The sequence below is a fragment of the Rhinopithecus roxellana genome, chromosome 5, assembly GCF_007565055.1.
Source record: "Rhinopithecus roxellana isolate Shanxi Qingling chromosome 5, ASM756505v1, whole genome shotgun sequence".
NCBI lineage: Eukaryota > Metazoa > Chordata > Mammalia > Primates > Cercopithecidae > Rhinopithecus > Rhinopithecus roxellana.
In genome coordinates, this window is record NC_044553.1 from 108,323,728 (window position 1) to 108,335,776 (window position 12,049).

Sequence of the window (12,049 nt, forward strand, 5' to 3'; positions counted from 1 at the left end):
CCTGTTATAAAACCGTCAGATCTCATGAGAACTCACTGATGAGAACAGCATGGGAGAAACCGCCCCCATGATTCAGTTATCTTGACCTGGTCCCACCCTTGACACATGGGGATTATTGCAATTCAAGATGAGATCTGAATGGGGACACACAGCCAAACTATATCATATCCTTTATATTAGCATACTGTATCAAAGTATAATTTTCTTTCTTTCCTTTGTTTTTTCTTTGAGACAGAGTCTAGCTCTGGCTCTGGCTGGAGTGCAGTGGCATGATCTCAGCTGATGGCAACCTCTGCCTCCCGGGTTCAAACAGTTCTTGTGCCTCAGCCTCCCAAGTAGCTGGAACTACAGGTGTGTGCAACGACACCCGGCTAATTTTGATTTTTTTTTTTACATGGGATTTGACATGTTGGCCAGGCTGGTGTCAAACTCCGGGCCTCAAGTGATCCTGCCACTTCGGCCTCCCGAAGTGCTAGGATTGCAGGTGTGTGCCACTGCACCCAGCCTGAAGTATAATTTTCACAGTATGAAATGCTTGACTTTCATACAAATAATGAAGGAATATGTATAAGATATTTTCTTTAAATTACAAGGGAGTCAGCAACACGGTGAAGCTAGTTCAAGGAGTGTTTTGAGAGACAGCGTCTGTAGTGCTCCAGGAAGGCCATTCTGAAATGCATCCTGAGATAAGAGACAAAACTTGTTAATATCCTATAGGGAGGTCAGGCATGGTGGCTCACACCATGGTGGCTCACACCTGTAATCCCAGCACTTTGGGAGGCCAAGGCAGGCAGATCACCTGAGGTCAGGAGTTTAAGATCAGCCTGGCCAACATGGTGAAACCCTGTCTCTACTAAAAATACAAAAATTAGCCAGGCAGGGTGGCGGGTGCCTGCTACTCAAGTCCTAGCTACTCAAGAGGCTGAGGCAGTAGAATTGCTTGAACCTAGGAGGCAGAGGCTGCAGTGAGCCGAGATCATGCCACTGCACTCCAGTCTAGGCGACACAGCAAGATTCTGTCAAAAAAAAAAAAAAAAAAAGTATAAGGAAATAAAACTCACCTTTGGGAGTTATTTTTTCTACTGGACAGAAATCTGTTTAGTTAACTTATATACATATTCTCAAGTATATTCATAACACATTCTCTAGTATATTTCCCCACACTAGTGGTTTTCAAAGCATGATCTCACATTGGAAGCATCAGCGTCACCTGGAACATAGACATACAATGCTCAGGCCCCACCTCAGTCCTATTGAGTTAGAAACTCTGGTGTGGGACCCAGCAGCCAGTATCACAAGCCCTGCAGGTGATTATGATGCACTCTAATGTGTGAGAACCATAGCTCTAAATAATCAAATCATCCCTAATAGTAAAACAAGTATCTATGAAACAATGCTCCAGTATGATATTAAAAGGGCATGCCACCCACTTTTTAACTTGATTTCTCAATTTAAATATTTTGTCTGTCTGATGTTAAATTTGCTGTTTTGTTTTTCAAATACTCTTAAGACAGTTTTCATCTGTTCCTAATTTTCTCTTTTTAAATAAAAAATGGTTTTCCAAATCTATCCATTTTTCTCTCCTTTAAGCTATTGATAGGATAAAAATTGAGCCATTCTTATGTTTTTTTTTTTTTGATATGGAGTCTCACTCTGTTGCCCAGGCTGGAATGCAGTGGTGCTAGTAGAGACAGGTTTTGCCATGTTGGCCAGGCTAGCCTCCAACTCCTGACCTCAGGTGATCTGCCTGCCTTGGCCTCCCAAAGTGCTAGGATTACAGGCATGAGCCACTGTGCCCAGCCTTTTTTTTTTTTTTTTTTTTTTTTTTTTTTGAGATGATCTCCTTCTGTTACTCAGGCTGGATGGAGTACAATGGCACCATTATGGTTCACTGCAGCCTCCACCTCCCAGGCTCAAGAGATCCTCTGACCTCAGCCTCTTAGGTAGCGGGGAAGACGTGTATGCCAGCACAAGTGGCTAATTTTTTGTAAAGACTGGAGTCTCCCTATGTTGCCCAAGCTGGTCCAGAACTCCTGGGCTCCAGCAATCCACAGGCCTTGGCCTCCCAAAGTGCTATGATTACAGGTCTTATGTTCTTAAAATTTTTCTTTGACATGGTATAGGATAGTCTAGTAACTTGACATACTGTTGTTTTCAACAGGCTAGTGCTTATGATTTGTAAAAGAACTCTTCAGAAATGAGCTCAATTTTACCATGAATTGGGACACTTTCCATTTCTTTCTATTCTATAGAGTAGTATACTTGTCATGAGCTCTGTCTTTTGAAAACTTCAAAGGCTGCAACAATAAAACCAGCTGCACCTGGTGCATGGGATAGGCATGGAACTGAGGGGAGAGCTCAAACTACAGTCAGCCCTCTGTATCCTAAGGTTCTGGATCCTTGGATTTAACCAACTGTGCATCAAAAATAATTGGAAAAAGTAAATAAAAAACAAAAATTTATAAATACTTGATAACAGGTATTTACAAAGCATTTACATTGTATTAGGTATTATAGTAATCCAGAGCTGATTTAAAGTATATGGAAGGATGTGTACAGGTTATATGCAAATACTATGCCATATATATATATATGCTCAAGGACTTGAGCATCTGTGAAATTTGGTATCTCTGGGTTCCTGGAACCAGTATCCTGGGGTTACTAAGAGATGATTATATTCAGTTTCTTCTTTGGTTATTAGTCTATTCTCTAATGTATTTTTGTTGCTGTTTTGTCTTTTTGTTTTTGCCTCTTTAAGTCAATGTCAGAAACTCAGTTGTTCTAGACTACCCATTAGCTCAAAGCTACCAGTAAGCAGACTACTACTGCAATCTAAGCAACCAATTCTTTCCCCCCATCAGACTGGCAAAATTTAAGATAAGCATCTATTGATGTTGAAGCTGTAAGGAGTTTTCCTGAGCATGTTAATTATGACAGCCCTTTTTGCTAGGCACCTAGACGATTCATCAAAATGAAATAAAATACCCATGCACTTGAAGAAGTTATCTGGTTTATTTCCTTATCTGGGTGCTGGTTATATGAGGTCCACAGTTGACGAAAACTTATTAAGCTTTATATTAATAATAGGTACAATTTTCTGTATGTGTAGTATATTTCAAAGTTTTTAAAATGTCTTTTGTCACAGCCCGGAGCTGTGTATAATGCTGTTCGCTTAACAGTGGAAAACATGGCAATGACCTGAATCCCCATGGCTCCCGGGATCCTACTCCCTTAAGTTAAACAAATAACCTCCACTGCCAGTTAAACTGGTGGTTGGCGCTGGTTTTTTCCAGGGAAGGATTCTGGGAAAAGGAGAAGGAGACTCCAGCATTTCGCCCAGGCACTTCCAGTGGGCCGCGGTCCACTCTCAACCTCACTGGAACAGCTCCCGCCCTCCCAGAGGCCGTTAGTCACGTGATCGTGGAATCAGTTGACCCCGCTCAACCAGAAAAAGAAATTCCCGGGCCCTGGCTTCCTGGGGCCATGAGGAGACACCAGGAGTGAAGCGAGGTGTGGGCTGCTGGAGCGGGAATTCGGGGGCGCCAGTGGCTCCTGAAACGCGGGGGGAGATTGTCAGCACTGGCCTCTCCGCAAACACAGTGTGTGCGGGCGTGAGAGCTGTGGGTCTGGTAGAGAAAAGTCCACCAGCACCCCGCTCCGGAGACGGGGGCGGGGGTAGTAGGGGGCGGGTAAGACAAGAGCAGGCCTGCCAGGCTTAGAGTCCCCATGCTTACCTGGCGGAAGGAGGGGCTCCTGCCTCCCGGGGCAGAAAGTGGAGCTTCTCTGGAGCTGGGAGTCCTTTCAGGTCTTCCCCAGCCCCAAGAGGACCTCCCAAGGACACCCACTTCCCCAGCCCTGCTGTGGGATTTGTAGAAGAAAGTGCTTAGAATCAGGTTCACTCTTGCACACTGTTAGGAAGCACCTCCAATCTTTCCAGAGCCAGAAAGTAGTAGTTTTGGGGTTGCAACTTATCCATCCATCCATCCTTCCATCCCTCCATCCATCCATCCGTTCTAAGCGCCTAGTGTATACCATGAAGGGTGCTAGGCACTGGGAGGACTTGAGCTGCCGTGGGAAGGGGCAATCGGAGGCTTAATTGGCAGTCATAGTTAAGTTAACTGCACCTTGTGTGTGGTGCTAAGGGGGCAACTTGAGGATGCCATCAACCTTAAAGGGAGATGGCAGGAGCTGGCTGGCCGAAGTACAGTTTGTGTACCAGGGTTTGGGAGGCAAGGGTGGGAGGCGTGTGTCTTCAAACAGGGAACAGCATGTGTAGAAACTTCAGGTGAGAGAGAGCATGGCTCCCCAGGAATGAATGCATTTCCCATAGCTGGGAGAGTATTATCTGGAGGTTAGGGAAGATGAGGCTGGGCAAATAAAGACCAAATCTTCCTGGCTCTTGAATTACCACAATAAAGATAATGAACATATCCACTGGCCCCCAAAATTTCCTTGTGTGAAGGGCTATTTTAGGAAGTATGATCAAGAAGGGCCAGCCTACCAGGATGGAATGGCTCATGCCTGTAATCCCAATGTTTTGGGAGGCCGAGGTGTGCAGATGACCTGAGGTCAGGAGTTCGAGATCAGCATGGCCAAACCCTGTCTCTACTAAAAATTTAAAAAGCCGGATGTGGTGGCGCATCCCTGTAGTCCCAGCTACTTGGGAGGTTCAGACAGGAGAATTGCTTGAACCCAGGAGGCAGAGGTTGTAGTGAGTCAAGATTGCACCATTGCACTCCAGCCTGGGCAACAGAGCGAGACTCCATCTTAAAAAAAAAGAGGTGCTGGTCTGACGGGGTGTCACTTGTCAGAGTGGAATGAAATAAAGGATAAGCAAGTCACCCAGATTGTGCAGCAGGCATGGAGGGGGGAGCAAGGCTGGTGTCCCCTGAGCAGCAGCAGCAGGGAAGCCTGAGTGGCTGGAGTTGTGTGGGTGTGGGGAAGAGGGGAGAGAGGTGTGAGGCAGAGGACTTTGTTTTATCCCCTGCTGTATCCCCAGCACATAGAGTGGGAACTAGCACAGAGAAGGCACTCAATTGATGTTTGCTGAGCAGATGAATGCCTGGAGTAGACCTCAGAGCAGGGTTTGGTGGCAGGGTGGGTCAGGGAGAAAGTTCACTCAACAACCTGGTGATAGGGGAGAACAAGTGACCAGAGGGTATCCATCTATGATGGGGACCAGGGGTCCCTGCTGGACAGCAGTGTGGGAGACACACGGATCCTGGCCACACCTCAGCCTTCCCTCCAGCCTGATTCCCTGCCTCCCTCCCTTGCAGAAGTTCTGGTTCTGTGGTGATCTGGACTGTCCCAACTGGGTCCTGGCAGAGATCAGCACACTGGCCAAGATGGTTGAGTGCACAGGGTCTAGTCTGGGTGGAGGAGGGGCATTGGGCTGGGGATTGTGGATGTAGAGGATGGTGAGGTTTCTCTGGGGTTAGGGCCTCAGTGCTCTCAGCCTGTGCTACCATGCCTTGTGACCTTGATCAGTGGCTGGCCTGCTCTGAGCCAGTCCCCAGGAAGGAGGAGTGAAGTTTGCCAGTCTGGCTGATGTAAGGACTTCCCTTCCAGTCATCTGTGAAGTTGCAGCTGCTCTGCAGCCAGGTACTAAAGAGCTACTGGGACAGGGGATTGATGTGAGTATAAGACCCAGCACCCCATTGTCCCATGACCTTATGACCCCCAGTACTCTGAAGCTCTGCACTAGGCCCAGGGAGATGGGTGACCCAGTCTCTTAACCTCTCTGGGCACCTCCCATACTTGTCTTTCCAGCCTGTCTGGTCCTTATCACAGGAGCTAGGCTGTGGATGAGGGGCTGGTGAACCTGGGTCTGGCAACCCCTAAAGGCCTCCTTTCTCCATAGTATGAAAAGATCCTGATGTTCACGGCTAACGCCAAGTTTGATGAGAAACCCGCTGAGTCCACAGGCCCCAGGCAACCCTGTGACCTCAGCCTGGTGCCTGGTACAGAGGCTCCCCCCAACCCCTCCCAGCAATATCCTTAACCTGCCTTCTCTAGTGGAGGAGCATGAGGAAAAGAAAGACATTGACAGTCTCACCTTCCTGTCCTTCGCCAGCTCCTGTTGGAGCAGTAACCATACCTGTGGCTCCAGGAGGCCTGTGGGCTTTGAGCTGAAGTTAATAGGGCAACAGGGAGGTGGCTGGGGCCACAGTGACACCCCCTGCCCCACCCACGGGTCCCTCAGGGTCAGGCGATGTGAAGGCCACAGTGGCAGTGCTGAGTTTCATCCTCTCCAGTGAGGCCAAGCACAGTGTCGATGGCAAATCCTTGGACAGTGAACTGCAGCAGCTGGGGGCTGCCCAAAGGTATGGGTTGTGGGGGAGCAGCTGGGCAGCCTGTGGTCCAAGGGCTGCTAGAGAGCGGGCCAGGCCCTGTGACCCTGAGGTATACCCTGCCTTGTCTGGGCCAGGAGCCCAAGACTAGCCCCCACCTGCTACCTCCAGAGCTGCTCCATTCTACCCCCCCGGGCATGTGGCCAACCTATGCCACTGTTACGAGGAGAAGCAAAGCCCCTTGCAGAAGCACTTGTGGGTCTGCAGCCTACGCAGTAAGTATGAGGCCAGCCACGGTCCGGGCTCATTCTAGAAGATGCATGCAGCATGCAACGAGCATGGAGATTCCAGGGAGACGACTTAACCATGGTCACATACTAAGCAGCCGCAGAGATGGGACCTGGCCCTGGGTCTCCTGACTCCGCGGGCTCTGTGATGTGTACGCACAGGATCAGACCTTGCCCTTTCCTCCTCCTGACCCTTCCCTAGTCCGCTGTGCCCCATGTGTGAGCACCCAGCTCACTCTCATTTCTCCCTCTCCAAAGCGTGCTCCCTGTCACCACAAGTGGCAGAAGGGGCAGCAGAGACTGTGGACCCCTCAGCTGCACCTAAGACCTCTTGGTGGTCTAGCTGTGTGTGCTAGGGGAAGCTTTTGGACAACATTTTCCCCTCTCTAAACAAGACCGATACCTGTGGCATGGACTGCGGGAGGCCGAAGTGAGTGCCAGGCATTTGAAGCAGGGCCCTGAGTGGGCATGGACGTGGGAGCAGGGGTATTCGACTTTATGCACCTTGGGGGTGGTAGTGGGGCTCCCTGCGTGGGTTGACAAGGCATTGCTTTCCCCCACCCCACCTCTGTCCCAGCCCTGCAAGTCCAGTCCTTGGGGTCTAGGAGGGAAGAAGCCCCTGGCTGTGTGACATTGGGCTGGTGCCTGACCCTCTCTGGCTCTGAGTTCCTGGGAAAGTCAGCACCCAAGGCACGCCCTCCAGTTTAGCACCTTGACAAGAAAGGCGAGCACACTGGGATCAGGCCCATACCCCTGGCCCCAAACCCCATGGTCCCAGCTGGAGGATGAGGAGACGCTGGGCTTGGGTGGGGAAATCAGGGGTGTAAATGGGGCCGGCTCACCCCTCAGCTTAACTCAAAGGCTCAAGACCTGCTCCTCAGGAAGGAGCCTGGGCCCAGCCAGACACTCACCAGGACAATGGCAACTGTGATGAGCAGGAGACCCAAGATGAGGAGAGCCACAGCATAGCTGGAGATGAAGGCATCCAGCAGGCTGGAGACTTTAGGGCTCGGAGTGCCTAGAGCAGAGCAGGAAGGCTATAACCAGGTGGGACCTTACTTCCCCGACTTCTGAGAAGGCAGAATCTGGGCCCAGAAAGTGCCGCAGGAACAGAGAGCTGGGGCTAGGAGCACCTTGGAGGGCTCCATGAGTAGGGGAGGCAGGCTTCAGCTCAGGGCATGCGGAGGCAGCGAGCCCAAGGGAGGAGGCAGATGGACAGAGGGAGGGGGCCTGCCTCCCCCAGGGTGTGCAGACCCTGGCATGCACAGTCCCACATGAGGGCCCGGGCTGGCACCGCCCAGAAGGTGGCACCCATTCTGGCGGACAGTGGGAGGATTATCACAGACTTCAGGGGCCTGGGCAGCCTTGGGGGACTAGGGGAGATCATCTCTTCCAGCCTCCTGCCCTCAACCCCAGAACCCTGGTCTGAGCCCTGGGTCACCCAGAGCCACCCTAGAGCCACCGGAATTTCTCCACCACCACTTGGTCAAAGTTCTGCAGAGGTCTGAGGACAAGGGTCAGCTGGGAGTCAGGAGAGGATGAAGAGGGTCACAGCTCTACCAGACGAAGCCTCATTCCTTGTGGCGCCCGGCCCACCCCTCTGATGTGGGCCCTAAACCTCCAGCTGGCCCAGCCCTGCAGAGTAGGTGCCCAAAGGCATCTGTAGCCATTCCTGTCATGCTGGTCTCCCCCAGGGCCCCTTCTGGAACCTGTTACCACAGATCTCACGGTGGGGGGTACAGCTCAGTCTCCTTTCCTTCTCATCCCCCTCATAGGGGCTTTGTCCACCAAGGCCCCTGACTGCTAGGGGACCCACATCCATGGCCTCCTTCTTTCTGACTGCTGGCCCTTCCACAGCCTGGATACTTGAGCCCTGGGCAGAGGGGTAATGATCCCAGGACTGTCTTCACAGGCAGAGAGGGTACTTGGCACCAGGCCCTGACTCCTTGGGCTAAACTCAGCAGCAGGTGTGTCACCAAGGCCCCCTGGGCAGAAGAGGCTCAGCCCTGAGGGCCCATCTCTTGCCATGCCTGCTTCTTCCTGCTAGGCATCCACCCTGGGGACCCAGCTTTCCCCCTGCCCCCAGCTGCTGGCAGTCCCATCTTGACTCATTCAGGGTCCTGGAGGCCACACCAGGAAGTAGCCAGCAGCTGGGAGGAGCACTTGATGTTTCTGCATCTTTTTTTATGGAGCTCACTTGGGTGGAAGGGGCTCTAGACTGAAGGGAGACTGCAGGCCACCCCTTCCCCACTCCCTGGCAGGGTAGGTTTCCAGCACAGGAGTCTGAGTGGAAGGATGGGACTGTCCTGTCATAGAGGCAGGTCTGAGTAGTGCAGGCCCAGTTTTACTCTCAAGCAGGGCCCCTCCCATTCATGTGTCCAGCTGGCTTTGCGCAAAGCACAAGTGATGTCTATGTGGACTATGTCCCCTGTCCCCAAGGGGAGTCTGGCTCCAGTCCTGGCCTGGAACTCAGAGACCTTAGAATTAGAGGCCACATCAGGCAGGATGGACCAGGATGGTCTCTCCACGGCCAGGGCAGGTATGATGTTGGTAGCCCCAGACCTGACAACACGGATCCCGTGTCCCCTCTCCAATTCCGTCCTGCACATCACCTACACTACATGCTGTCCCTAATGAATCCAAGCTGTCAGCTTCTGTCAGCTTGGCCAGGAAGTCATGCTGACCATAAGGAGAATGGTGCAGCCTGAGTTGGGGGCTAAGTGGGAATGGGCCTGGTGTGGGGTGGGGGAGGTAAGGCTGAGGCAGGTGTCTGGCACCTCTCTACTTATCTTTCCTTCTCCCTTGTCCACGAAGGAGGCATCTTCTCCATGTCCCTCTGCCACCCCGGGGACATAAAACACTGCCCCAGCTCCAGGTCTGTCTTTCCTTGGACGTAGCCCACCGACCTTCCTGTGGGACTCAGGGCTTTGTTTTGTCCTGTGGCCCACATAAGAAGCGATTATCCCTGTTCTGCTCAGCTGAGAGAGGACAAACTGAAGCAGAGCAGGGTACCAACTCTCTCATAATCTGGCTGTTAATGGCAGAGTCAAGACCAGCCCTTCCCTGAGTGTCAGGTCCAGTGGACACCAAGCACAGAGGCTGTATGAGTCCACTTTGCATTGCTCTAGAGGAATAACTGAGACTGGGTTATTTATTTTTGAGATGAAGTCTAGCTCTGTCACCCAGGCTGGAGTACAGTGGCACGATCTCAGGTCACTGCAACCTCCGCCTCCTGAGTTCAGGCTATTATCCTGCCTCAGCCTCCTGTGTAGCTGGAACTACAGCCATGTACCACCATGTTTGGCTAATTGTATCTTTAGTAGAGACAGGATTTTGAGATGGAGTTTTGCTCTTGTGGCCCAGACTAGAGGGCAATGGCGTGATCTCGGCTCACTGCAACCTCTGCCTCCCAGGTTCAAACAGTTTTCATGCCTCAGCCTCCCAAGTAGCTTGGATTACAGGCATGCACCACCATACCTGAATACTTTTGTATTTTTAGTAGAGACAGAGTTTCACGAGGTTGACCAGACTGGTCTTGAACTCCTGATGAGTGATTCACCTGCCTTGGTCTCACAAAGTGATGGGATTACAGATGTGAGCCACCACTCCTGGCCTTGAGACTGGGTAACTTATAAAAGAGGTTTATTTGCCTCACAGTTCTGCAGGCTGTACAAGCATCTGCTAGGTTTCTGGTGAAGCCTCAGGAAGCCTTTACTCCTGGCGGGAGGCAAAGATGGAGCAGGCATGTCACATGGTGAGAGAGGAAACGAGAGAGGAGGCATCAGGCTCTTTTAAACAACCAGCTCTCCTGTGAACTCATAGAAAACTCACTCATTGAGTCACTTGAACCCGGGAGGTGGAGGTTGACGTGAGCTGAGATGGTGCCACTATACTCCAACCTGGGCTGTGAGCGAGACTCTGGGCTCAAAAAAACAAAAAAACCAAAACTCATTCATTACCTTGGGGAGGACACTAAGCCATTCGTGAGGGATCTCCCACCATGACCCAAACATCCAGATGCCTATAACCTGAAGGGCAGACCCTCAGCTGCCCCAGTGTCACACAGCTCCTTGTCCAGACTGACCTTCCGGGACAGGCCCGACCCCTTCATCTTCTGGTCTTGGTCCCTGTTGGGAACTCTGGTTACCCTGGCTTACCTACTTTGACTCCAAAGGCAATGCTGACATCCCCCATGAGACAGAGTGACAGACTGAGACATAGGGTTACCTGACTCAGAGTCATGATGGCCAGGCAGAGCTCAGGTCCTAGCCCTGTTCAACTTCTGCCTCCTGGGTTCAAGTTTTTGTAGTTTTAGAAGAGATGGGGTTTCACCGTGTTAGCCAGGATGGTCTCGATTTCCTTACCTCGTGATCCACCCACCTCAGCCTTTCAAAGTGTTGAAACCACCACGCCTGGCCTCCCCAATGCCCTTCTATCTCTGGTGCTCTGCAGGGTCTGCCTTGGAGCACCTGGAGCCCGAGAAGCTGCCCCTCGGTTTTGTGATCTCGGGGACCCACTCCCTGATCATGATGAAGGCGGACCCAAACCCACTGAGGTGCCTGAAAGAGCAAGGGTCAGCCTCTGCCTCCCACAGCCTCTCTGATGGGGAGGATGTTATCCCAGCAGCGTGAGCTGGGAGCAGAACCAGGAGGATGGGGGGTTTTCTCTGTGGGTAGCTCTGGGCTCCAGGGTGGAGCCCTCTAAACCAGGTCCTTCCCCTGTGACTCTCTATCCTTGGCTCCAGGCAAAGAAAGCAGCTTGTCTGAGGTCACTTGTCAAGTAGAGACAGAGTGGGACGTGGGTTCTTTCCCACCCAACTGCAGCACTCCCTTCCCCCTGCCTGTTCCCTCAGGTGATAGAGAACTTGGCATGCTGTGGCCCATAGAAGAGTTCCCTTTCCTTCTGGTGAGGGATGGGAACTGGCTTGGGGCAGGAGGGATGAGGGGTCTGGGGAATCTCCCAGCCCGGCCTCACATTTGAAGGATGGCATCTGGGCGGCAACATGGTTTAGGCTTGACAAGGCGGCCCCTAGGTTTATAGCCTGGCCTCCGACACAATGCTGCCATGCCACCTTCTCTTCTGCACGTCCTGACCTGGCACCCTAACTAGGTAAAGGTCCTCAGGCCTCCTGCCCCTGGGCCTTGCCCTCACTCCCTGCCCAGACACAGCTGTCCTTGTCCTGGACTAATCTTTAGAGATTCTTGTCCAGCCCACAGATTTGCTGGACATTGCAGGCTGGGCCAGGCCCCCTGCCCAGCACTAACGTCTCTTTGTGAGTCTCAACCAGACTGAGCTGCAGCTGCAGGGTCAGGGTAGGCACTGACTTAATTGATGTGACCCAGGACAAGGGGGTTTATTGATGGTGTCACGTCTGCTTAAGTTTTGGGCCTCTATGGTCTCTTTGGGGCATGATACTCCTCTGTCCCATGCTTAGGTGCCCACAGTGCCTTTCCTACCACCATCCCTATGTGA

At 51.9% G+C, this 12,049-nt stretch overlaps 2 protein-coding genes and 1 pseudogene across 2 annotated transcripts in view; all 3 read left to right on the plus strand.

Moving 5' to 3' along the window:
- Positions 1-3,491, plus strand: part of LOC115897416 (elongation factor-like GTPase 1) — a 41,081-nt gene extending 37,590 nt beyond the window's left edge. Inside the window, exon 4 of the mRNA XM_030929844.1 lies at positions 3,294-3,491. Within this exon, the coding sequence (XP_030785704.1) occupies positions 3,294-3,410 (117 nt within the window). The 3' untranslated portion in view covers positions 3,411-3,491. The remainder of the gene's footprint in view (positions 1-3,293) is intronic.
- LOC104679086 (golgin subfamily A member 6C-like) overlaps positions 1-12,049 on the plus strand; it is a 1,122,834-nt gene that overhangs the window by 120,769 nt on the left and 990,016 nt on the right.
- On the plus strand, positions 3,438-7,599 carry LOC104668939 (annotated as a pseudogene).